Below are 27,471 nucleotides of genomic sequence, written 5' to 3' on the forward strand. Positions count from 1 at the left end.
TTCATAGTCACTTCATTTTCTTCTAGGACTATCAGACTTGGCTTGACCTTAGAGAATTTGAAACTCGTATTGGCGAACGTTACATTACACATGAAAGTGACGATGCCCGTTGGGAAATACATGCATACACACACAACCTTGTATACCCAAAGCACTTCATCATGGCTCCCAATCCAGATGACATGGAAGAAGATCCTTAATTATCAATGAGCTAACTTCAGTAAGGAAAGATTTCATTTTATGGACAGATATTTTGCTGCACAACTGTTGTTCTTTGGAGGCTGTCATCTGCAAGGATGCAAAGACATGAGGAAATATGATAAGGAATCAGTGACACCAATACTGTAGTTCATAATGAGTAGGTACAAGAGGGGAAACAGTGATAAAGACACATAATGACACCAAGATGAAGCTTTCCTAAATTTTTATAGCATAAGAAATAACTGGTTTTTGTATTTTTTTTCCTAATCCTTCATTTTAGTACAATAGTGGCACTTAATTTATCTTCCCTTTCCTGTTCTTATATTATTTTCAAGAAAGGGGACAGATAGGCAAGCTAGAATCCAATTACATAGCTTGACCAAAACATATAAGAGTTACAAGGTTGATTACTAAACAATTAAATTTAAAGAGATATCAGAGAGGCTGCTGGCATATGATTTCCTATAAAGACTTTAAACATTTGTTTAACTGACCCTAGAGGGATTGATGGGTTTTTCATATCTGCCTTAAAAAGGAACGCTGGATTATTTTACCTTTCTTTTTTAGGTCAATCAGGACTCCAAACTCTGTTTTGGAGTTGAAACTCTGAATATGCTCTCTACAACATAAAAATTAAGTTGTCACCTTTTGTTACAATAGCCTCTAAGATAATTTTGGGCAACTGATGTTACAAAACCAGGAACTGCTAATCTGAGTGATGAGTTACTATGTATGTCTTCTCATAGCTCAACTCTGCTGCTAATAAATAATGTTCTCACTGACACCACTATGATGCCACAATTAGATTCCAGCATTCAATGGGTATAGACCTAAACTATAATTATATATCTTAACACAGGGCTGAATAATTTGAGGGAGGAAATTAATATATACTAAAAGTAACACCAGTGCAGGGTCAGTTAAAACTATAGGAAAGAATAGCAAACAGTGTCCTTTTTTTTCTTCCCTTAGGTTATTGGAAGGCTGTACAGATGTCTAGAATGTTTTTAAATCAGTTATTTTAAACTGTTTGGGTTGAGCATAAAACCCTTAGAAGGGTAGGACTCTATGATCAGCAGAGAAAATGAAAGGATAAGTATTTTTAAAACATTTCAGCTCCAGCAGCCAGCTAAATAAATTTTTTTCTACTCAGATATGTGATTTAAGAGATTAGACTTTTTCATAGCTTTTTAAGAGTTACTAATAGTTTCCCCCCCCCCCAAAAAAAATTAATATCTGGGACTTATAAAATCTATGGCTTTTTGTTTCTCCACTCTTCAGTAATCATTGTAAACTTTTTTTCCTCCAAAAAGAGCAAGAGATGTGTAATTAGTAGATCTGGGTTTAAGTCTTATAAGTCTTGGCTCCCTGTATTAGCTGTGTTGGCCTGGCCAGGTGACAATCTGTCTGAGCCTCGAATTCCTTAACCTACAAAATGAAGTTCCTAATTCTTGCCTCTACCTTCCTCACGGTGTTGTTTTGAAGATGTTATATATGAACATAGTCAATAAGCTAAAAACTATAAAAGTGTTCATTGTCACTGCCCACTGAACTAGAGGTAGCAAAGGAAAAGATTGTTCCTCTTTTAACAAAGACTCGGAGAACTTTTCACAATCTTTGAGTAGTAGCAAGCGTGTATTGTTGATATGTTCTGAGCTCTTTTTACACTCAACAGTCATGAGCTAAGTGCATAATGAACCCCATCTCACAAACAAGGAAATTGAGGCACAGGGAGATTAACTAGCTGCTGATGTTCACACAGTTAGTATTTGAACCCAGACAGTGTGGCTCTGGAGTCCCTCTTACCCTTCTGATCGTTTTATTATACTGCTTCCCCATAAAGGTCTCCAGGAGATGGTCCACATCTCTCAGTATTTCATTCTCACAGGAGCTTTAAAACTCAAATTCTGCAAAACCTTTTAGAAATATGTTTTCCCTAGGATAGATGACTTCCCTAAATTTCTCCAAAGTAAGTCTGTTTATATCACTGTGCTAAAAAGGAATAATTCTGAGTCAGTAGGCATCCTATTATGGTTTTACTACATAAGGTGAAAATTAACTGGAATGGTATTTGTTTGCTATACTTATATAATCAAACGTTACAAGCCATGAAATTATTGCACTCTTTTTGTCGTTGAATGCCTAAGAAGTTTTCTAAATTTGTAAAGGCACTGTCAGATAATTTGGAGTTGAGTAATTGCTCCAGATACTGTATAACCTGCATAACCTTTTTTTTTGTCTTGAAATCAAGTTGTTTGTATAAAAAATAATTGTGAGAAACATTTGATAATGTACAAAATAGTCTATAATGACACTGTTCAGTACATTTTTATATTTTTTGTTACATCCCACTTTTTGTAAATATCCTCAAAAAAGCTTAATAATAAAATGTATTTCCATATCACCATACTTTTCCATGTGAAAACCTGAGCCTATCTCTGGTCGAGATATCCAAAGAAAATTTTATTTGGTTGTGTTATTTTCCCAGGCTTTGGTAAGAGAACTATTTTGGAAATAGTATTTGTAAATGGAACTAATGCTATATTTAAGAACAATGATTTTTTTTAACTGCCTAAAATAAAAAAATAACTCATTATTATAATTTGATATGCAATTTGAGGTAATTAGAGGTCTCATTTCTTGGAATTAAAGTCTGAATAATTATAACAATACATTTTTAAGGCACTACTATTAAATAATCCACTACTGCAGTGCCAGAAGACTTGAACGTATACCTAATACCAAAGTGAATTTCCTAGGTTTTAAGATATAAGGCATTGCCTGACTCTCCTATTAAATGGCCATTTTGGTTGTTTCCAGTTTTCCATAGGCTTTCTTACCTTCCAAAAATTGTCCCAACTAAAACTTTGAGGGAAAAAAATCATGGGAATAGAATAAGGGTGGCTAAGAATGGCCCAAGGCTGGACAGTATCTGAAAAAATAAGGCCTCCATGTTCCTTTACTTTAGAGTGACACACAGAATGCTAATTCTATTCTCAGTTAAGCCAAAGAAGCAATAAAAAGCAACAGTTCATCACTGCCAGTGAACTCCAATATAGTTCAAGACACATGGCTAATATCCTTTTCCTTTAATCTCACTTGTAAATTTGTGTTGCTAAAATAGCAATGTTTCAGAAAGTCCGTATGTCTGGTATTAACACATTTCGTACCGCTCAGGAGTTTTCTCGTGTTTCGCGCGCCATCTGTCAAGGACCGCTCACGAGTGTTCTCGTTTTTCACGCCCATGGAAAAAGGAGCGAATCTAGATACTTATGTAAATTTTGTTTGGTCCCTCTTCATAGAGGAAAATGTTTTACGCAGTACCATACGTTAAGAAAGTACTAGGAACTTTAATTAATTGTTTAATTGTTTTTGTAAATAAAATGTTATAATTATTGAAAAACAACACCTAAAGTGCATTATGATGATTTAAATAATGTGCAGTTTGCCCAAAAACGTGCGGTCCCTGGCGTATGTCTGAGAGATTTCTATGCAGTACGCAATGTGTTAATATAAAAGTTCTGCCCTGACTGGTTTGGCTCACTGGATAGAGCGTCGGCCTGCGGACTGAAGGGTCCCAGGTTCGATTCCAGTCAAGGGCACATGCCTGGGTTGCAGGCTTGATCCCCAGTGCGGGGGGCGTGCAGGAGGCAGCCAATCAATGATTCTCATCATTGATGTTTCTATCTCTCCCTTCTTCTCTGAAATCAATAAAAATGTATTTTTTTAAATAAAATAACTTTAAATGATTAACGTTTAGCCCTACATGGTTTGGCTCAGTGGATAAGCCTCGGCCCATGAACTGAAGGGTCCCAGGTTTGATTCTTGTCAAGGGCACGTAGCTCAGTTGCAGGCTCAATGCCTGGCCTGGTTGGGGCACGTGCAGGAGGCAACCAATCAGTCTCTCTCTCTCACATTGATATTTCTCTCTCCTCCCTTCCACTCTCTCAAAAAATAAATGGAAAAATATCCTTGGGTGAGGATTAACAAAGAAAAAAAAAAAGATGAACATTTAGTAGTATCTATACATATAAAAGGCTAAGCGACCGTCTGACCATCTGACTGGTAGCTATGACACGCAATGACCCCCAGGGGGCAGATGCTCAACACAGGAGCTGCCGAGCTTCGGTGACTTGGCAGCAGCAATTCTCAAGTGACACACCTCAGAACCAGAGAGGAAGGAGCCTGATTCAGGGGTGCGTCACCCAAGAACCACCCTCTCGCAACCTGGGACCCCTCGGGGGGATGTCGGAGAACCAGTGTTTGGCCCGATCCCTGCAGGCCAGGCCGAGGGACCCCACTCACTCCCCAGGTGCCCTTTTAGCCACAGCGCTGCTCCAGGTACAGCTGGCCGGGAAGGGACCACGGGAGGTTGGCTCCAGGGCGTGTCCAGCCCCTCTCACCCAGTCCCACCTCACCAGCCACCTTTTAATTAATATGTGCATGAATCTGTGCACTGGGGCATTAGTTGTATATATAAGATGGGCTGTTTTTATTGGCTGTGAAGAAATAAAATACTTTTTTTTACCTTTGATATATGAAATTCATTTCCTTTATTTTAGTTTCTTAGGTAGACTTGGGGACTAAAAGTCCAAACTGAAATATCACTGCCAAGTAAGTTCACTAAATCCAGCCACAGGTGATGAAGAAGGTTTTGACTGATTTGCATTTATCTCATGGTTTCTACCATGAAGTCTCTGATGAGGCAGCAAGGCAAAAAAGTTAAATCGTTCTCCCATCTTCTTAGGATTCATTAACATATCATACCCCTGAAGTAACTGCTGCCTCAGTGATGGCTCAGTGGATTTATCTAGAAGAACCTGAAAAGAAAATTTCTTAGTAAAAAAAAAAAAAAACAGAAGGGTTTCCAGTTATATGTAGTAATAATGACTATTAGCTATTCAATAAAGCAGTGTTTAAAAAGTTATTTCTGACTACCTGCCTCAAAATCATGGGGTACTTATTGAAAACATAGGTTGCTATGACACAAACCTATGAATTTGTATGTTTAACAAATATTCCCAGATGGGCTGATCTACACTGAAGAGTAAAAATGTCCTCAGAACAGTTATAACATTCATACTCAAATTGCGGTTTTCTTAGTGAACATGAACACTACTTGAAAATCTTAATTCTACCCCTTATGGAGATGCATGAAAAGAAGGCTGCTCCGTGCCCAGGCCACCTGGTTAAACTAAATCCTATGCCACTGAAAAGACTGGCTGGCTACAAGAACATTTAGGCCAGGTAAACTTTTTAACTATTTGTTGGAAATACTGTGAAATTAAAATATTTAATATGGAAATAAACCATTACCTTTAGCCGGACATCAATGCCCATATTTTTTAAGAACGTTTGTTGTTTTATTGGACCCAGAGAAGCCACTGTTCCCTGTGCCATTCTGCGCAAATAACTGAAGTCCACGTCAGCTGTTAGGTCGGCTGTTCCTGGGGCAATTAAGACATCATGAAGCTTGTGGCCACAAAACCCCTTGAACATAATTTTTAAAATAATAAGTTTTTGTCCTTTTATGCTATTATCAAGATTAAAGAAGTGCTATGATTTTAGTACATTTTATATAACAACTGTTGAAAATATAGCTTAAGTCAGTGGTTTACACACTGTTAATGCAGTAGCACCATTTTCTATGTGGAAAACCCAGTATAAAGCACAGTGTTGGAGCGCCTGAAGATGCTGCTATCCTTAACAATTAACGTTTTCATGACTGCCCACGAATAGAGATCTCATTAATCCTCTGGATGAATCCAGGTTACCAGAACCTAGACAGTGTTTTACAAAGTCTAACCGTCAACTAGGTGCCTCAAAACCACCTGGGAATATGTTACTAGACTCTATCCAGAATTACTGAATCAGAATCCTGGAGGTAAAGCTAGGAAATCAGCATTTCTAATACACTATCCAGGCTTTCCTTAGATGCAATAAAGTTAGAAATGAGAACCAGAGATTTAGAAAATGACTAATAGCATCTAATTAAATATATTTCAATTAAAGTAAATTGAACATAACTGATCATATTCAAAGAATTTAAGAACATGTTTATGGAGAAGAAAAAAATAGTGCAAATCTTATAGGAAAAGTTTGAATGATTACAGTAGCTAGATCAAATCTGCAAAGTACCAAATTATTTCTTTAAATGAAGGAGGGGTAGAATATTAAAAAAACTTCAGGCAAAATTTTCCATTTATATATTTAGATGCTTAGTAGGATCTATGCAGACCTAGGTTCTGCAACTTGAGGAAGAATGTAGACAATTCAGACCCTGTTCAAAGGAAAGTTGGACAGTGGAGTTAGGCTTAGGAATAAGATCTAGAGTTAAAAGTAATTATAATATGAATTAATATTAATTATAAACTAATGTAATACAACAGTGTGAAGCACTATAGAAACCAAAGATAAAGATCTTAAATGAACTTCAAAACTAACAATTGATAACTAAGTAAATCATACCAATTAAATTCTGACAAGTCATGTTACTGAATTATACATACTCTGAAGGTATCTGTCTTAGTCCCATCATGACCGTAATCAGCAATCAGGGCAGCACCTCCAGTAAGAGCAATGCGTTGAGAAAGTTCCTGAATAATAACACCAGCCTCTGGACACACTTCCACATGATCCCTTGTCTCATCATGCTAGTAGGAACAGTTGAAAGAAAACACATCATTCAAAAGAACTGATTCCTTTGTTTTTCAGGTTTTCTGTATTTGCAGGTTTTTCTACAATGAGCATTTCTTATTTACAATAAAAATAAATTTGTTCTCAAACTGTCAAACTACAGCGGGAAGGCCGGGGAGGGTTGCGGGGGGCGGGGGAGAGGGGGGGGGGTAAGAGATCAACCGAAGGACTTGTATGCATACATATAAGCATAACCAATGGACACAAGACACTGGGGGGTATGGGAGGCCAGGGATGGTCAAGGGGGAAAAAAAAAGGAGACATATAATACTCTTTGTAATACTTAAAGCAATAAAACAAAATTAAAAAATTTGTTCTCAATATGAGTATGTTCTGTACACTCAACTTTTCACAAGTCATCCTCTTTGTTATACAAAACTCTTTGGTTCTTTGATGCCGTCCACTAAGCTTACAAAGATATTTCTATAAACAAGTATATGTTGTGGCTACAGGCATCCCAATGATAAGCTCTATATCTAGAAACATCAGCTTATGAACTAGTGCCAATGCACCCGGGGCCTTAATTTCCCAAGATGTTCAGGTATTAACAAAGGGTCCTCAATAAGTGCATATTAGCTTAAAAAGTGAAATGACAAAATTAATACTCATTAGCTTGACTAGTATATATGAAGTTTCACTAATTCCTGAGATAATGAAAAATTTTTTTCTTCATTAGTAAAACATACACTAACTCTTGCCCCTCCTAACACCCTATTAGAAATGAAGTATTGACCCTGATGTTTCTGCCTGTAATGGCACAGGTCTAATAGGTACAAAGTCAGACAAACTAGCTTCTGAGTCTCAGCTCCTCCTCCTGCTTACTAGAAATCAGTTCCTCTTGGAGTCCGCTTCCTCATCACATTATGTACCAGGTCTTTCGTGAGGATTACATGAAACAATGAACCACTTACCCCCCTGCTTTTTTTCTTTTGCTTTGTTCTTTTTTCTTGTTTAGATTTTTTGTTTTTCCCCAGTGCTATTAAATAAATTATTGTGATTTAATTATAAAAACATGAGGTTAGTTACCTCAGGCTAAGCTGACACATCTCAGTGTACCACAATGACATTCTTACTATCTCAGCCTGCTCTCCAAGATGACAGACTCTATTATCATTTGCCCCATTCAAATGAGAGGAAAATCACTCTCTCTCATAAGTGAATACTACTTAAGTCAAGAATTAAAAAGAATCACAACTCCCAGTGCCAGGAGCTTGGCTCTTAGTAGCTTTATGAATTTGTTTCTCGCTCAGGTAAAATTAAGCAGCCAGAAAATGAAAAAAATAGAAATGTTTACAAGCATTTAGGCTGATATTTTCACTTACTTATGCTTTTCAAAAAAAAACAATTCATAAATTCATGTTTAAAAGATATTGTGCTTTTAAAACTGATAACTTCTGAGTTAGAAGGTCTTAGTTATGGTCCAAAAAGTAGAAATATTTTTTCTGAACTGGGAAAAAAAACTAAAACAGGCTATGTAGAGCCCAAACATTCCTGAGAAGTACAGGATTTTTTGAACCTTCAAGCATAACCCTAAGATGGGCTCCTGTGGTTATTCCTTAGAGTCAAGAGAAAACAGTAGTAAAATACCATTCTGGCGATCTAGAATCAGAAAAAAAAAGGCACTCTCTACCTAGCATTGGAGTTGTTTGAGAGTTAAGTGAGATAATACAGAGTAATACATACAAAGTACTCGATAAATACTGTCATTGTTGTTACTTTACACTGTATTACATTTGTTTACACAGGCATTGAACCCTTCCATCAAGAGACAATATTGTCCACATTTGACAGGTAAAACGGAGAAGATACGAGACAAATGCTTATTAACTTTATTAAAGGTCACATAGCTAAGAAATGATTTTAACCCATTCTCCCGACTACAGCCTCTGCACTGTTCACTGTTAATAAAAAGCACCTCACTTGTTGCAAGCAACTACTTCCCCCTATAAAGGAACTCTAAAATAGAAACTCAGAAAATAAGACTTGATTGGTAATAAACTCAGAAGAAAAATAAACTTATTCCTACTTGTATGAAGGCTTCTGCTGGAGTGGCACAAGGCGCCAAAACAAACCTCAGCTTATCAGAAACTTGTGGATCAATATCAATGAGTACTTCTCGCCATCCTTGTGGGGTTTTCTAAACACAAAATAACGCATAAAAAGAAATTTTTGCAAGTCTGTTCTCAAAACTGTCACCAGCAAAAGTACTATTGGTTTTCTCCTCTTACCATGTATAACATAGATAATATTTACAGACCACTTTTACCACTTAAAATTATTTCAAGGCTTTACTTCATTTCTTCTAAATAATGAGTAGACTGATAGACACAAACTATTAATGTTGTTTAGATAAGAGATAGAGCTGTAGAAGATGAAATAAGCACCCTGGAAAGTGCCCCAAAATGGAAAACAGACTTAGGAACACCAATCAGAAGCTTTTGCTAATAAATTGCTATATAATACAGACTCTTAGCCTTAGAAGTTGTCAGTACACATACACTACTACCAAATCTTAAATCTTCTCATAGGAAGAATAAAAATAAATTCTAATCTTTGAAATTTAAAAATATTTGCTAAAAAGTAATTTTTACTGTACTATAGCCATTTAGCATCTTATACTCTCATGCATCTTTATCTCAGGAGAATTGAGAATTCTTTAATAATTATCCTACGAGAATTAAGAATTCTACTTAATATTTCATTTTTGCTTTTCAATTATTTATATTCATAAGAAATTCCAAATATCGCTAACTTCAGCAAGTAATGTTTACATACTGAATAACTAAATACCGCAAATATTTATTCTTACAACACAAGGTCTTTTGTTATTCAATTATAAACATGTCCTGTTTTCCATCATACCTGAAACTTATGCACAGGAAGGACGTCAAAAAATTCATGTGCAACATAAAAGCTGTGCTCTATTTAAAAGTGGAAGAAGAAAAAAATGTTTAAGCATATTTAAGATAACGAATTGGTTCTTCTGAACATTAACAAAAAATGCCTAATTCTTTCACTACTGTGAGGGGTTGTGATCAAATTCTCTCATTAGTCTATGGAAAATCATTACCTTTTGGAACATCCTGCAGATCTCGGTACCAGGAAATTGGAATCCCAGACTTAGTAACACCTTTCATGTATACTGGGGATCCAGCATCTCGCTCTAATGGGACCTTCTCTTCGGTCAGAGTTAATGCTTGAATCTCACTTAATTTTTGGCTCACCTCTACTAGATGTATTGAAATGTCACACTTTTTCAGCACAGATCCAAGCTGACTAAACACCTAAATAAAAAAAGAAGAAAAATTGGCAAAATACAATGGGCTGAGTTTCGTTTTTCTAACCACTGACCTCAATCATTTGCTCGTCATAGTATAAGTAATAATTGGTTCCAGAAAAATTTGTTCCTTACACAGCCACTCTCCAGCAGTCTCTAAGAATCATAACATATTAGAGTTATTAAACACTAGAGGGCCGATGCATGAAATTTGTGCAACGGGCTTGGCCCTCACAGCCCCAGCTTCCACTGGAAGGTCATCAGGAAGGACATCCGGAAGGCTGTTCGGCTGTCCAGTCTAATTAGGATATTATGCTTTTATTATTATAGACAGCGTATATAAAAAAGGAACAGCCCGAACCGGTTTGGCTCAGTGGATAGACCATCGGCCTATGGACTGAAGGGTCCCAGGTTTGATTCTGGTCAAGGGCATGTACCTTGGTTGCAGGCACATCCCCAGTAGAGAGTGTGCAGGAGGTAGCTGATTGATGTTTCTCTCTCATGGATGTTTCTAACTCTCTATCCCTCCCCCCGCCTCTCTGTAAAAAAGTCAATAAAAAATATATTAAAAAAAAAAGGAACAGTATAGAACAGCGGTTCTCAACCTGTGGGTGGCCAACCTGTGGGTCGCGACCCCTTTGGGGGTCGAATAACCCTTTCACAGGGGTCGCCTAAGACCATCGGAAAACACATATATAATTACATATTGTTTTTGTGATTAATCACTATGCTTTAATTATGTTCAATTTGTAACAATGAAAATACATCCTGCATATCAGATATTTACATTACGATTCATAACAGTAGCAAAATTACAGTTATGAAGTAACAAAAATAATTTTATGGTTGGGGGTCACCACAACATGAGGAACTGTATTAAAGGGTCGCGGCATGAGGAAGGTTGAGAACCACTGGTATAGAATTTGGTTTCCTAATGATAAAATTTAGAATTGTGATTAACAAATAAAAATAAAAGATTTCCCCATCTTCACCAACACTTGGTGTTGTCAGACTTACTTTTTCTGAGGATATAGTGGTATCATACATATATTTTTTATCCTCACCCGAGGATATGCTTATTGATTTCAGAGAGAGGAGGGGAGGAGAGGGAGACAGACATACAGACATTGATGTGAGAGAGAAACATCAATTGGTGCCTCCTGTACACACCCAACTGGGATTGAACCTGAAACGTAGGCATGTGTCCTAACTAGGAATCGAACCCATGACCTTTTGGTGTATGGGACAAAGCTCCAACCAAATGAGCCACACCAACCAGGACTGTCTCATCAATTTAAACTCGTTTTCCTGACTACCAATGAGTCTGAGCACCTTTCTGTTAGTATTGGCCATTTGGGTTTTGTTTCACGATGGGCCTATTCACATATTCCGCCCGGTTTTTCTAGTGAGTTATCTTTCACCTTATTGGCTTAGAAGACTAATAGTTCTTTGTTGGTTATATGTGTTGCAAATAACTTCTCTAACTTATGGTTTGTCTCACCACTCTATGGTGTCTTTGAAGAACAAAAACTTTCTAGTTTCTTTAAAGGACAAAAAGTTCTTAATTTTAATGTAGTGGAAATTATTAACATTTTCCTTTATGCGCGGGAGCCGTCTTAACTCGGTTCATATAGATTTGCGGTGGAGTGCGGGAAACGTGTAAACTCGGGCCTTCTAAATGTTTTATACTTGTAGCTTTCACTTTCGCCCCCACCCCCATATTTTAACCATAAAACAGACAATAACTAATCACTCACTGTATTATTCTGACAGATTTTAGTTAAGAAATATGAGATTAAGGAAATAGGAGGACTGAAAGCCAAGAAAATCAACAAAGTTTGCAAATTCAGTCAAAAGTAATAAGAATCACATACATGAGACTTTAAGACACGCTTTTATACCTACCCTCACAGTGGCCATCCATTCGCTAATAAACCATATCCCTAATAGCTGTGACAAGAAAAAACTTACATTAAAGTATTATAAAGTATCAAAGTATACCACAACATTAAACTCCATGCAAATACATACTTTATGCCAGAAAGCAAAATGTTTGCAAACAACCATATGTGTTTAATATGTCCACATAGTTGCACACACAGGAATATTCACTGGGACTATGTTACAACACATACTAGTTAGGAAGCTTTAATAACTGCAGAAAATAGTTAAAAGTTACCCTCCACTACAAAAAGTCCCATGACACAGATAAGAATATCATAGAACGGTACTAGTATTTGAAAGCAAATAGACATATGAAATATAATTATGTATATAACTATGCCAGTTCTTCATATCATTTCAATAATTACATGGCTCTTACACATAAGCAATATATTTTTTAGTACCTGAATTCTACACCCCCTTGTGTACAATATCTTAGTTCTAAATTGATGAAAGATTATTATATGGAAATAAATAGAGTTCCTGAAAAGAATCCAAAGTTTCTTAAAGGAAGACTTCTACTGTAACTATGGCTAAATTATAGTTGGGGGCTTTAGAGCTCATTTTGATTCCAGTAATTCTTTCTGGGGTACAGACTACCTCTTTCCTCACCCTTGCTTTTGTCTCTCTTCCTTCTCCCATTCTCATATTTCATCTGGTTCACTTCTTTACTTCCATCTCTTTTCCTTCTCTTTACTTTTGTCCCCCTTATCTCTACATTCCCTTTTCTATAGTAAAGTATAAACTTTTTATTGCCCATTATACCATTTCCTTTCCTGTTACCTTTCTATTCCCTCAATATTTACTACTAAAAAACTAAAACTTTTGAGGAATCACAAAAACAAAGCGGTAAAACACTATTATATAAAATAAGGCACCTTGATCTGCTTTCAAATGTTTGTGATATTAGTTTCTTTTATAGTTTAGACTGATATTACCTCTCCGAAGATCTGACTTATTTCAGGTGAAGTAATGAAATCTCCTTTTTCTCCTAGCATGTCACGGTGCACATAATATCCCTAAATAAAAAGAGAAAATGGAAAAAACAATTAATTTTCAAATAAGGCTATTTTTAAGACACCCCTCCAAAATCATACATAATGTATACAATGAAATAAACAATTACATAGTAAGAAAGTTCTCTCTTCTAAGTAGTCAAGATAATCACAGTATCTTTACCTAAATTTTAGAAAGTGACAGTCATTTTGCAGAACTGGTAGAAAAGCAGGACACTCCACCCTACTTCTCTCTCCCTGCTCCTAAAACCCTGCCTATCCCTCCAGCCTCCCCTCCGCCCCCCAAATTCTCACACTTTCTGCTTCAAAGTAACCCTGCCTGTTGGCCATGGTGTTTCTTGACCTGGGTGCTGGTTCCATGGAGTGTTCATTTTGGGAACATTCATCATTCCTTCCTTCATAAGTAAGCACTGCAGGTGTATTTTTGTGTGTGTTATGAACCCCTTGGTAGTATAATGAAGCTGGTGGACCCCTTCAGAGAATGTTTTTTAATGCACAGGACATAAAACACATAGGGTTACCGAAGAAAGCAAATGAAAAAGACTTAACACATATTTAAAAATAAATGTGTGATACAGTAATATATGTGCTTCTTGATAAATGTATTAAAAAAACAATATCGAGCCAAAGGGCTAATAAGTAAAGTTCTGAAGCACAGATGAGCAAATATTTTGAGATCACTCTGTTGTGATGTGACAGTATCAGTAATTTGCACTGATGCTAATTAAAGTCACAGGCATTACTGATGCTACTGGATGTTGCCCATGCTCATAGTTAGAAAAGGCTAAATTTCAGTTCGACGTTAATTCAAATAACTGCCTTGCCTAAACCCCTGAACAATGGGCCACTCCACATCCAACAACAGGCCAAACCAACCCCAGAATTCCACAGATCTCATATTTCAACTCAGCAGAAGGTGGAACACTCTAAAAGGGCTACTGGCTTTCACCTACTGGCTTTGCGGAGCAGACAAGGAAATATATAGGCCAGAAAGCTGTGACAATGTTTCATCCTAGAACAGTAAACCCCAGACCTTCCATTCTTAAGAAAAAAATCCAGCCTTAACTGGTTTGGCTCAGTGGATAGAGCATCGGCCTGCGGACTAAAGAGTCCCAGGTTCGATTCTGGTCAAGGGCATGTACCTTGGTTTCTCTCTCATCGATGTTTCTAACTCTCAATCCCTCTCGCTCTCCCTTCCTCTCCGTAAAAAAAATCAATAAAATATATTTAATAAAAAAGAGAAAAATCCAGAATATGCTCTATTTCCAGTCGCCTGTAAACTTCACACATCGGAGTGAACTCTTATCTTTCCCTCCCCTTCTACATTCCCTTTCCCCAGAAAAATGACTCCACCATCTACCATCAGCGCAGACAGAGGAGTCATCCATCCCTCATCTCATCCATCCAATCGCTTACACCGTCTCCCGAGCACCTCTGGGTCTGTCACCTGTGCAATGGCACTGCCGCTGACTCGATCCAGCCCTGACCGACTAGCATTCCTGGATGGTCCTCGGGTCCCGTGGGGCGGCGCTTCCCCGGGAAGGGACCCCGGCGGTCGGGGCTGAAGACGCTCGGGCTCCGGTCTGCGCGCCCCCCTCCCGGCTCACACCTCGCATATCTGCCAGCGCGGGCCTGGTCCTCGGGCTCCCCGACCCGCATACCTTCACTGGGTTGGTCAAGACCTCCTTCATGTACTCGGCCACAGTGATGGGGCCCGTCGACTTGATTTTGTACACAAGATGCTGCAGCATCGGAGTCGCCGGGCTGTTTTCCACCGGCTCTTTCCCGGAGCTGAAGTATTTTCCTCCCCAAAGGTAGGGACCGACTGCGAAAAACACATCATTAAGCGGGACCCATTAAAAAATCTTAGTATTTACACGTACACAGCACCCTGAGCCCCATTAAAAATCTTAGTATTTACACGTGCACGGCAGCCTGAGCGCTTTCAAAGCGGCTTCGTTAACCCGTAACCTCGGCCGAAGCTGAGAAAAGAGGACTCCTGTCCGCTGCACGCACACCAGGCGCAGGCACACACTGAGCCCACGACCCCCGGTCGGAGGCTGGACTCCCGTCCCGCCCGGAGCGCCCCCGGCGTCCGCAACTGAGCAGAACACCCCACACGGTTCCCAAGGCAACCGGGGCTCGCGCGGAGCGAACACTCACCCCGCTTCGCGCCGCAGCGCGCAACGGCCTGGCGCCGGCGTTGGCGAGGAGTATCATGCCGAACCTGCCCAGCAGCCGCGAGCCGCCCCGGGGTAGGGATCACGGTCCTTTCCGGGAGCGAACGCGGCCCTGCCGGAAGTGCGTCACCGGGCCAACCGGAAGGAACCTGCTCACGGGTCGCGCGTGCTTTGCTCACCATGGCGGCCGCCAAGAAACCTTTGGAGTTCCATGCCCAGCGGCCCTGGGTTCCTGACGGGAGGATAGAAGATTCGGACGAGGACGACGAGGAGGATAATGAAGCCGAGAATGGGTTCTCCATGGAGGAGGTGTTACGGCTTGGAGGCACCAAGGTAATGGCCTGGAACCCCCGGAGGAGGGGATCTGGGCGCGGGGAGTGGTCCCGCGCGTGGCCCCGGAGCTGCGGGGCGGGAGGGCGTCCTGGACCCGGTTCCCAGCTTCGGAAAGTGCTCTGGGCGCTTCCGGCACCACTTCTTTTCCGCTGCTCTTTACAAGATAAACGCGAATTGAGCGTTTTTATGCCGTCGCCTCAGAATGTACTAGCAGGCGATCCTCTCACTTTATTGACGAAATATAACGGCGCTCCATCGGGTCGGGAGGCGGACTTTCTGGTCCTGACCTCGCGGCCTCCGTGTTGTGAGCTCCCGAGGTGGTGGAGTTTCAGGTCCTCACCGAGTCCGGGCACAGGCTCACTGCGCACTCAGGAGCTCTGCGCCTTCTAGGAATTCACATCCTGACTCTGGGAAAGGGACAGTCCCCAAGCTTTTGAATACTCAGTATGGAGAAAAGTGCTACGGAGAACAGTAAGACAGGGAAGGAGGACATGCACAGTGAGAGAGGGCGTCGGGCAACCCATCACTGCGATGTACGAGCAAAAAACCTGAAAGGAAGAAAGGACTGAGCCACGTTTCATGAATAACGAAAATGTCAGTGTGGCTGAGGCAGAGCGCAGTAAGAAATGGGGAGAGGAGCAAGAAATGAGGTCAGAGAGGTAAGAGGGTGGGCTTTTACTCGGAGCTTGACGAAACCATTGGACAGCTTGGCTCATTTTTTGTTAAATGTTGTTTCGAGACTAGAATTGGGGTGAGGGGTGGAATAGAGGAGGAGAAAGGCACCTTACAGGAGCAGATTCACCGTTTGCTCTGTGCTTTGCTCTGTGCTCGAGTTGTATTTGGTTTTTAAGTGTGTAATAGATGCACGTGCTACAAAAGGGTTAGTTCTGTTTTTTAAGGAAGGGATTCATGGTGGAGTCTTTTTTCCCACTTCTAGCTCCAGTCATGCAATTTACCTTCCAGGAAGCAATATTTTTGTAATTCTTTTTTGTATCTTCCAAGGAAATAGATATGCATGTACATTATTTTTTACATAAAAGGCACTGTATTATATCTATATGTAACATTTTGCATCCGTTTTTTCTTACTACCTATGAGATCCTTCCATATCAGAATGTAAAGTTCTGTGTCATTGCTTTAATGCCTGCATAAATTATTGTGTCTTTTAATTTTCTGTCAGTTTTTGTGGATACTTACATTGTCAACATTTTGCTATTTTAATGCTTCAGTGTGTAACCATGAATACCTATTTCCATATTTGCAAGTGTACGTGTAATCAAAATTTGTGGAAACAGAACTGCTGGGTCAAAGGATGTGTGCTTCTATGTATTTTGATTGAAGGTGGCAAATTGCCCTTCTTAGAGGTTGTGCCAGTTTACACTCCCATCAGCCATGTAGGAAAGTGACCCCTCCCCCCTTTCCCTAACAACACCTGTCATGATTTTATCTTTGCTCTGACAGATTAAAAAATGGATGCATTATTGTGGTTTTAATTTTGAATTTCTCTAAATGTTAGTGAGGTTGAGCATCTTTTTACATTTTAAAAAAACCACTCTCCTCATCCCCCATGAAATGTTTGTTTATATCCTTTGCACGTATTTCTATTGGGTTATTTGTTACTTCCATAACTGATGTGCAGCAACTTTTATATTAATCATTAAGCCCAGTTGCTGTGATACGAGTTGCCAGTGTTTTATCCAGTTTATTATTTGTCTTTTGTGTATGAGAGAATGATAAATTTACCCATTCATTTCTTTATGGGCCCTAATGTCAAATTTGAAAAGGTTTTCCCTACTCTGGAAATTTTTTAAAATTATGTTGTGTGTTTTTCCTATTATTTTTTGTTTCTATTTTTTACATTTAAATCTTTGATCTGTCAAGTATTTACTTTGGTGTAGGTTGAGAGCCCAGGCAATACCATGACACTTTGATTTCAAAGACACAGGTTCACATTAACTTTTGAAGTTTTAACTAAACTGTTGGATTTATAATTTATTTTTAACTTTATGTTTTTATGCAGCAAGATTACCTTATGCTGGCTGCTTTGGATGAGAATGAGGAAGTTGTGGATGGAGGCAAAAAAGGAGCAATTGATGACCTTCAGCAAGGTGAATTGGAAGCATTCATTCAAAATCTGAGCTTGGCCAAGTATGCAAAATCTTTCATAATTGCGGAAGATGAACCGCCCAACAAAGAAGATGCCAACAAAAAAGCAAGCGTGTCTAAATTAGATAATAAAAAGCAAAATGCAGCAGAAAATGAAAGGACATCAGTCAGTAAGGTGAAAAATAAGAAGAGACCAGAACAACATTCCGATGAGAACAATAGTCCTGTACCAAAAATAAAGAAAGATAAACAACAGGACATCTTTGAATTTGTTGAGAGACCGGCATTGTTACTGAAGCCTGGAGGCAAATGGTATGATCTGGAGTATAGCAATGAATATTCTTTGGAACCCCAGCCTCGGGATGTTGTGTCTAAGTACAAAACTTTGGCTCAGAAGTTGTATGAGCATGAAATTAATTTATTCAAAAATAAGACAAATAATCAAAAGGGCGCCTCTTCTACCTGGATGAAGGCAATTGTGTCATCAGGGACCCTAGGAGACAGGATGGCAGCTATGATTCTTCTTATTCAGGATGATGCTGTTCACACACTCCAGTTTGTAGAAACTCTGGTAAACCTTGTGAAAAAGAAGGGCAGCAAACAGCAGTGCCTCATGGCTTTGGATACTTTCAAAGAATTACTCATTACAGACCTCTTGCCAGACAGTCGGAAACTGCGGATTTTCAGCCAGCATCCTTTCAACAAACTGGAACAGCTGTCCAGTGGCAATAGGGACTCAAGAGACCGAAGGCTGATCTTATGGTATTTTGAACACCAGCTGAAACACTTAGTGGCTGAATTTGTGCAGGTCTTAGAAACTTTAAGTCATGATTCCTTAGTAGCCACCAAAACTCGAGCCCTTTCGGTGGCTCATGAGCTTCTTTGTAACAAACCTGAGGAAGAAAAAGCTCTTCTTGTGCAAGTGGTAAACAAACTGGGAGATCCTCAGAACAGAATAGCCACAAAAGCCTCCCATCTGTTAGAGACATTGCTTGGTAAACACCCCAATATGAAAGGCGTTGTGTGTGGTGAAGTTGAAAGGCTGCTCTTTCGCTCAAATATCAGCTCCAAAGCACAATATTATGCAATTTGCTTTTTAAATCAAATGGTCCTCTCCCATGAAGAAAGTGAACTGGCTAACAAATTAATAACTCTTTATTTTTGTTTTTTTCGGTCTTGTATCAAGAAAAAAGATATTGAATCAAAAATGCTTAGTGCCCTTTTAACAGGAGTGAACAGGGCCTACCCTTACGCCCAAACTGGTGATGACAAAGTGAGGGAGCAGGTTGATACGCTGTTTAAAGTGTTACACGTTGTGAATTTTAATACCAGTGTGCAAGCTTTAATGTTGCTTTTCCAAGTAATGAATTCTCAGCAGACAATATCGAATCGATATTATGCAGCATTATACAGGTAAGTACATACCCTGCAAATCTATGAATGTGAGGAATAGGTAATCTCACAGTACACGAAGTGCCCCTCTTGGGGCAAGAGAAAGACTTACAGAACTGGATTTTAGGGCCCCCTCAGCAACTCTCTACTCACTAACTTGGAGTAAGTTCATCTTTGTTTTCCTGTTGGACAACTATGTTACATGCTTGAAAACATTGTTTATTATTTTTTATTTTGAAAAGTTGTTAAAATACAGAAAAATACACAAAGCATCTAATACATACCAGCTAATATTTCAAATTTCACATTTTGCTGTATTTGTTTTAAATCTTTTGGGATATTAAAGAGATAGAACTACAGATGCAAGTTTCCCTCCCTGAGTCCCCCACCTGACCTTCAGTATGGCTTATGTCCTGTATTTCCTTATCTGTCAGCCATTTAGTAATTCATTCAACAAGAATTTAGTGCCAACTATTTACTGGGTACTGTTCCAGGTGCTTAGGATATAGCATTCAACAAGAATTTAGTGCCAACTATTTGCTGGGTACTGTTCCAGGTGCTTAGGATACAGCATAGTGAACAAAATTCCCACCACTAGAGATGCTTACATTTATATTGGGGAAGTCAGGTGGTAAACAAGAAAATTTGTTAAGTAGGGGGAGGGTTGGTGGTTACAGTTTGGAATTTTTTTTAATAGTCGGATTAAGATTTTGTTTACCAGACTTTGCAATTGACCTGCAATGCACCCATTAAGGGATGATCTTTTAAACAGTGTGGAAACACTTTGCAACTGTTTGAGTATACCAAAAAGTTTTGCATTTCCTTCTAATTCATTTTTATAATTTCACAATCGTACGTCTTGTGAGAAATGAAATGTAGTGTTTAACTCTTGGACATAAGCCACACTGTCTGGATTTGAGTTCCAGTCATTAGTTTGCTGTATAGCTTTGGACAGATTATTTTATCCTCATTATAACCCTATTGATAAACATGATCGGTAGAAATGGTCCCATTTTACTGTGCCACAGTTTGTCTATAAAATGCTGCGAGAAACCTACCTCATAGCATTGTTATGAAGATTATGAACCTTTCCCAAGGTTACACAGCTAGAAAATGACAAAACTGGGAGTTTGGTAAGATTAGTGAGTTAATGTATGTTATTCCATGTAATCTTCATGTGTATATGTTAAGCACTTAACAGAGCCAGACATCTAGTAAGTTTTTATTTCTGTTACTAGTGGGGGAAAGTTAACAGAAGTACTAGAACAAGAAGTAATGGTTTCACACAAGCATATCTGGAGGACTGTGTTAATTCTGGGTCCTATGGCTGGAGGTTTAGATCAGTTGGAACATCTCTAGGGTTCAGCAACTAGAATAAAGAGAGAATTTAAAACTCATGAGATGATAGTTGAGAATCCTATAGAAGAGAGACTGGGGAGAGAAGACATGTAATAGCTTTACAGAGTCAAGTATTTGAAAGGCTGTCATTTGAAGTATAATTAGATTATTTTGTTGTGGAGGGTTTTTTTGCCTACTTGATAGAGGTTTGATTAACAAATAGAATTGTACATATATGTATAAAGTGTAAAATGTGATAATTTCATATACATTGTAATGATTAATCAAGTTAACACATCCATCACCTCACATAGAAACTTGATGAGAGTAGATGAGAATGCTTAAGACCTACTCTCAGCAAGTTTCAAGTGTATAATACAGTATTATTATCTACTAAAGGCTCGGTGCACGAATTTGTGCACTGGTGGGGTCTCTCAGGCTGGCCTGTGCCTCTCACAGTCTGGGACCCCTAGGGGGAATGTCGGACTGCTGGTTTTGGCCCCATCTCTGTGGAGTCCGACATCCCCGGAGAGATGTAGTGCACAAAGCAGCAGATGGCCAGGGAGGAGCCCATGCCGCTCCACTCATCCCGGCCCCACTGCACCTGCCACCACCGCTCGATAAGCTCATGGAGCAGAGTTCCTGCTGTGGTCAGTGAGCATCTGCCCCCTGGTGGTCAGTGCACATCATAGTGACTGATCATTTGGTCACTTTGGCTTTTATATATATAGACTAGAGGCCTGATGCACGAAATTCGTGCAAGGGGCTTCGAGGGCCAAGGCGGCAGCCCCAGCCGCCACTCTAGCCCTCACAGCAGCAGCCCCGGAAGGACATCCGATCTAATTAGCATATTATGCTTTTATTATTATAGATAGTCACCATGCTGTACAGTAGATCTTCAGAACTTATAACTGAACGTTATGCCCTTTGACAACCATTCCTCCATTTCTACCCATCCTCTGTCCCTGGGAACCACCAGTGTTCTCTGCTTCTAAGTTCGATTTTTTTTTTTTTAATTTTTTTAGGTTTCACATGTAAGTGAAGTCTACAGTAGCTGTTTTTCTCTGTTTTTCTTCACTTAGCTTAATATCCTCCAGGTTCACCCATGATGCAAATAGCAAGATTTCTTTTTTTCTCATGGCTGAATAATATTCCATTGTAATATCACATCTTTATCCATTCATCTGTTGACAGACACTTAGGTTGCTTCCATACTTTGGCTATTGTGAAAAATGCCATGAACATGGGAGTGCAGATATCTCTTCAAGATACTGATTTCATTTTCTTAGGCTATATACCCAGAAATGGGGTTGCTGGGTCATGTGGTAGCTCTATTTTTAATTTTTTGAGGACTTTCCATAATGACTGTCCCAATTTGTATTCCTACCAACAGTGTACGAAGGTTCCCTTTTCTCCATGTCCTCACCAAGGTGTGTTATCTCTTCTCTTTTTTATAATAGCCATCATAACAGGTGTGAGGTGGTTTTGATTTGTATTTCCCTAGTGATTAGTGATGTTGAGCAACTTTTCACATATATGTTGGCCATTTGTCTTTGGAAAAATGCTTATTCAGGTCCTTTGCCCACTATCAAGTTTTTTGTGGGGGTTTTTTGGTTGTGTTTTTTGGGGTTTTTTTGCTATTGAATTCTATGAGGCTCCTTATGTATTTTTTATATTAACCCTTTATTAGGTTAATGGTTTACAAATATTTTATCCCATTCCATAGGTTGCCTTTTTATTTTGTTGATTGTTTCCTTTAGTTCCACTTACTTTGCTTTTGTTGCTTGTGGTTAGATTATTATGTGTTACTTCAGATGGCAATAGTAAAATAATGGTTGGAAATTATACAGGAGTGGATTTCAGCTATAGGTAAAGAAGAGATTTTTCTGGTAAAATTTTGTCCAAAATTAGATTGGGTTCCTAGTGAGAAAGTAAATAATCCACAATTACTAGATATATTTCATAGCCATTTGCTATGGAATGAACCATTTATTCATTCAATAAATATCAAGCACTTATTATAAGTGCCAGGCACTGAGGTTACAACAATGAATAACAAGGCCCACTCCCTGTTCCATTGGACTTTGGAGGGAAAAGGAGAAAATTGTAACTGTGTTAAGCTATGAAGAAGATAAACATGGGACCAATAAAGAAAATAATAGAGGAACCTGATTTCGATATTATGGACATGCAGACAGTTGGGGAAGAACATTCTGGGCAAAGAGAATAGCATGTATGGGAGGATGTTACACAATTAGTATATTGGACGAAAGATTCTCTGAAGTCCTCACAATTTAATTTTCTATACATGTAATGGTCTTCACTAGAACCATGTGGAGGAGGCTGCTTTTGGTCACCCAGCTAATAGATACAAGGATAAGAACCCAGATTTAGTCCACTGCTTTCATAGGTCAGTTTTCATTGTTTGGTCTTGGATTGGCTTTTCATGGATGGTTCTGTATCTATGGAAAATTATACTGTTAAGTCTAGAGTATGGAGAACCACTTGGAAAAGGAGAAAAAAAATGTCTCTCTTGTCCTGGGATCCCTCTCACCCCTACCATCCTGGTTCTTTCTGTCCTGGTCATTGACTTACATTTTACCTCTTGGCAGAAGTGATCTCTTGTTCTAAAATAAGTAGGAAAGTTATCCCTAACTATGATGAGGTTAGTAGTTTCCTCTAATATGTTGCTGCTGGTTATAGAAATGTTTTATGAATAAACAGTTAATCTTGTTTTTGTTTTACAGGAAGATGTTGGATCCAGGGTTAATCACATGTTCAAAGCAAGCCATGTTTCTTAACCTTGTCTACAAATCTCTGAAAGCTGACATCGTGTTGCGTAGGGTGAAGGCTTTTGTGAAGAGGTTACTTCAAGTTACTTGTGAACAGATGCCACCATTCATATGTGGAGCTTTGTATCTTGTGTCTGAGATCCTTAAAGCAAAACCAGGTTTAAGGAGTCAACTAACTGATCATCTGGTATATTTTACAACTGCTTTTTAAATTGAGTGGGTTCTGAGATAGATTGGTGTTTTTCTTCTTTGCTTCAATGACAGTAACTTTCTTAGTTGTCTGGAGCATATCAGAGTGTGAGCAGCAGTTGGGACAGACCTGAACTCAAGTTCAAGTATACAGTTTATTAAGTGGGCATATCGCTTGACTCCTTTACTCCTAATAAACCACACTAAACTGCATTAATAGGATATAATTATAGATGGTTATAGAGCTAGCAGATCTCTTTAACCTGTTTCCTCTGTTGTGAAATGAACATAACATATACCTGATAGGGTTATTTAAAAGATGTCAGAAATTTGTTTGAAGGCTCAAATGTTTTTATGTAATAAAGTCCCAGAGTCTCAGGGATTGTTGGCTCAAAACTTAAGTCTGTTAAATTAATAAATAAGGATAGGTTCTCCCCGCATCTAAATTTCACTGATGGAACATTAATGTTTCACCAGAATTGCAATAAGCAACTCTTCTTCAAAACTATCGCACCAAAAAAATTGAATACAGACTTCCAGTTGATTGACTCAGATTCACTAAACCACTTTTTCAGGAATCTGATGATGAAGAAAATTTTATTGACATAAAAGATGATGAAGACATAGAAACATTCACTGATGCAGATAAAGAAACAGGTACAGTGAAAAAAGCTGAGACAGAAGAAACTGTGTCTAAAAATCATATGGAAACCAAAAAATCAGATTCTGCATCTTGGGTACACTTTGATAATTTGAAAGGTGAGTTTTTTAAATATTAAATTATTCCCTTGAATTTTTAAATGAGGAAATTGGTTTCCCCTTTGATCTTACTAGAAATTAATATACAATTTTAGAAGTCCTCAGTATTGCTTTCTTAAAAATGGGAACTCTTATAACCTTATAAGACCTTAGAAGTACATTTTTAATATAGTGGATAATTTATTAATAATACTACAGATAGTACATACACATTTTAAAGTAATTGAAATCGTAGAAATTAAAGCAAGTACCTTTTGGAGCTATGAAGATTTAGTGGACATGTTAGGTGCACAGTATATCTCATTTTCTTTAGCTGTTAATGTCAGAGTTTATACCTTTGAACCAGTTTTAGTTTCTTAATCTTTATCTGTATATGTAAAGTTTTTTAGCCTTAAACATAGAACATTTATGAAGATATCAAATATGTGTATATGAAAGTTTGATTTATAAACAAGTGTTTGGTTAGATATTGTGAATTATGTGACAGTTTTGGTTCTTTTGTTTGAGCATCATATTCACCCTCTACAGTTTCTTAAAGTAATCTTTTAGGAATAAAAACTGTGAGACAGAAACTTAGGTTTTCCATATACATACACAAGCTAAAGTAAGTGTATTAATAGAATACTAGGGCCAAAAGAAATCTTAGAAATGTAGTCTCTTCATTTGAGGCTGTGAATTCTAGCCTTGAGGATCAAGAAATGTGCCAGACCTATTTCTTCAAACTTGTTGTGGAACTTGTCAAATTATTTTCTCTCCAAATTTCAGTTTGCCTGTGAAGTATAAAAAGTTTGGTAGCCATCAGGAAAGTTTTTAAAAGAAATCCATCAGTTTTCTTTAGGGCTAAACTGAGAATAACTCTTTAGAAGGATGATGAGCATGTACATTGTGAAGTAGGCAGTTAGTTCATAGTGTGTTCTGAAAATCCTTTTTTAAATTGTTTAATCCTGAGTTTCTGAAAACGTGAAGAAAATGTAAAACCTGTTCCAAGTAAGAATTATTTCTGGGCATAATTAAATTTTACAAATATTTAGAGCACTCTAAAGTTCAAAAAGACTTTAACCTTATTTCATCTTCAGGTACTTGCCATCTTGACACTTATGACCTAGTTGACCCAGAATAGGCACCTTTTGTTTTTATTTGAAAAAGGGAGAACTTTTGGAGGGCACCTTTTAGTAGTTGGGATAAACATGCTGCCTGATTTATGCAATAGCAAATGCTAGCTTGAGTACCAAGATCGATTCTTGAAGGGTCTTTGAGTTTTTAATATAAGTAGGATGCCTGGCTAATTAAGAATGTTGGAAATTATATCTGTTGGTAACAACATTAATGATGGTGGCTTTAGTGATATCTTAGGCTAGGAATAAAGCATTTGAGAAATACTCTTTTTTTGTTCTCAGGTGGCAAACAAGTAAACACATATGATCCATTCAGTAGAAACCCTTTGTTCTGTGGAGCTGAAAATACAAGTTTTTGGGAACTCAAAAAGGTAAAATAATTTCAATTTGTCTTTCAAGTCACTTGTGCTATATATTTGTTCTCATGGATTTAACACCTTGGAAGTTTCCATTTTTCTTGCAAATAATAAATATAGGAGTTGTTATTTAGACATGAGTTAATTGTCATAAGGAAGCAATCTAAAGTATGTCACACAGCTGTAATGCTTTTTAATACATAGTTCTTTTGTCTCTGATAAACATTAATTTTCCATATTTACACCCTCTGCATTCACATATAGAAAATCTTAAATAATGTGCATGCAAAATAAGGATGTGGTACCTAGCTATAAATAAGTTTTGCTTTTTTGTAAGTAGATTATTGCATGTAACAGCTCTGTAAATAGTTAAATTTTGCTTTTTGCATTAGATACCCCTGAAAAGTTTTGTGATGAAAGTACTTTTTGCAAATAAAGTTACTTTTTAAATGTGTAAGAGTACCTCATATTTTTAATAATCTGTGATTTCTTGTGTAAAGCAAATAAGTGTCTTCCTGTATAGTGATTCTGAAAATGTGGGCACAGACTCCTGTGGGTCCCTAATCCCTTTTCAGGCAAGTCTGCAAGGTCACAACTATTTTCATACTGATACCAGGACATTTTTACCTTTGTCACTATGTTGACAGTGGCACTGATGGTGTAAAAGAAATGATGGCTAAAACTGTTGGTTACTTAACACCATAAAGACAGTAGCATGAAGCTACACTCACATCTATTATATTCTTTACTGCCACATACCTGCACGTTTTTAAAAAGCCAGTATCATGTAAGAATGACAAAGCAAGAAAAAATGTTGATTTTATTATCTTGACCCTACAGTCCATTTGTTTTTAATGTTCTGTGTTCATACCTAAGTATGAAACTTGTCTCATCTCCCAAGGACAAGAGTCTGGGTATTTGGGAGACTTTGTCTTAAGCATGAAGAAAATCCACAATTATGTAAAAGCCTATTAATAAATCCTCCTTTTCCCAACTATATATCTGTCTGAGGTGAGATTTTCTTCATATACCTCAACTACAGTAACATGAAATATCGAAGTAGATGTGAGAATCCATTGTATTAGCTAGTTTGCAAAACTGTAAAATAATGCTACCCTTCTCACTAATATTTATTCTTAAAAATAATTTTCATAAGATACATTATTATGTAATAGGTTTATTTTTACTTTAAACTATAAATAAATGTTTAAAATGTTTCTGTTGTAATTTCTAGTAAGGTAAATAACAATAGGTATATCCCACTTACATTAAGGAAGCTCTTGAGGTATTTGATTTTTAAGTATATTAAGCAGCCCTGAGACCAAAATTTTGAGAACCACTCTTCTAATGTATTACCTTTTTTACTTCTTTGGGTTTTCTTAAATAATTTATAATTGTAGTAAGAGTTGACCTCATTCACATTTTTCTTTTTAGTTATCTGAACATTTTCATCCCTCTGTGGCTCTATTTGCAAAAACTATCCTTCAGGTAAGTCTAAAATATTCAAAAGACATGATATAAGGAAAAAAATAAGTAATCTAGTTTTAGATAATAAGTTGGCCATGCAATATTTTCTCCACCAGATAAATTCAAACACATTTGTCTGCTGTTGTAAAGGAGCAATGACTTAATACAGAACAGTAGTTAAGTCTTCCTACTCTGAGATGAATGGAAATACAGGATTTTGGAAAACCACAGTCATTTATTACATTCTAGACGAGAAAGAATGCCCTCTCCTTTCCTACTTGTCACTTAAGGGTTAGGTTTCTGGTTAATG

At 38.0% G+C, this 27,471-nt stretch overlaps 3 protein-coding genes across 6 annotated transcripts in view; 2 read left to right on the forward strand and 1 right to left on the reverse strand.

Moving 5' to 3' along the window:
• Positions 1–2,808, forward strand: part of PRKD3 (protein kinase D3) — a 53,415-nt gene extending 50,607 nt beyond the window's left edge. The window contains exon 18 of one of the 3 annotated variants that reach the window (XM_023747734.1): positions 27–2,808. In XM_023747734.1, coding sequence (XP_023603502.1) covers positions 27–200 — 174 coding nt within the window. In that variant the 3' untranslated portion in view covers positions 201–2,808. The other 2 variants (XM_023747717.1, XM_014448099.2) reach the window with 2 other exon arrangements.
• Positions 221–15,433, reverse strand: NDUFAF7 (NADH:ubiquinone oxidoreductase complex assembly factor 7). The gene is made up of 10 exons (XM_023746213.1): positions 15,304–15,433; positions 14,796–14,963; positions 13,057–13,137; positions 9,968–10,181; positions 9,760–9,818; positions 8,924–9,034; positions 6,711–6,854; positions 5,518–5,691; positions 4,730–5,021; positions 221–288 (listed from the first exon to the last, which is right to left on the reverse strand). Exons 1-9 carry the CDS (start codon positions 15,352–15,354, stop codon positions 4,806–4,808), a joined length of 1,218 nt encoding a protein of 405 aa, XP_023601981.1. The 5' UTR covers positions 15,355–15,433; the 3' UTR covers positions 221–288; positions 4,730–4,805.
• The window catches only part of CEBPZ (CCAAT/enhancer binding protein zeta), a 21,300-nt gene continuing 9,235 nt past the window's right edge, over positions 15,407–27,471 (forward strand). The window contains exons 1-6 of one of the 2 annotated variants that reach the window (XM_023747709.1): positions 15,407–15,647; positions 17,668–19,166; positions 23,231–23,462; positions 24,040–24,223; positions 25,621–25,709; positions 27,129–27,182. In XM_023747709.1, the coding sequence (XP_023603477.1) occupies positions 15,495–15,647; positions 17,668–19,166; positions 23,231–23,462; positions 24,040–24,223; positions 25,621–25,709; positions 27,129–27,182 (2,211 nt within the window). In that variant the 5' untranslated portion in view covers positions 15,407–15,494. The remainder of the gene's footprint in view (positions 15,648–17,667; positions 19,167–23,230; positions 23,463–24,039; positions 24,224–25,620; positions 25,710–27,128; positions 27,183–27,471) is intronic. The other variant, XM_006083451.3, reaches the window with a different exon arrangement.

The sequence above is a fragment of the Myotis lucifugus genome, unplaced genomic scaffold (genome assembly GCF_000147115.1).
Source record: "Myotis lucifugus unplaced genomic scaffold, Myoluc2.0 scaffold_6, whole genome shotgun sequence".
Taxonomy (NCBI): domain Eukaryota; kingdom Metazoa; phylum Chordata; class Mammalia; order Chiroptera; family Vespertilionidae; genus Myotis; species Myotis lucifugus.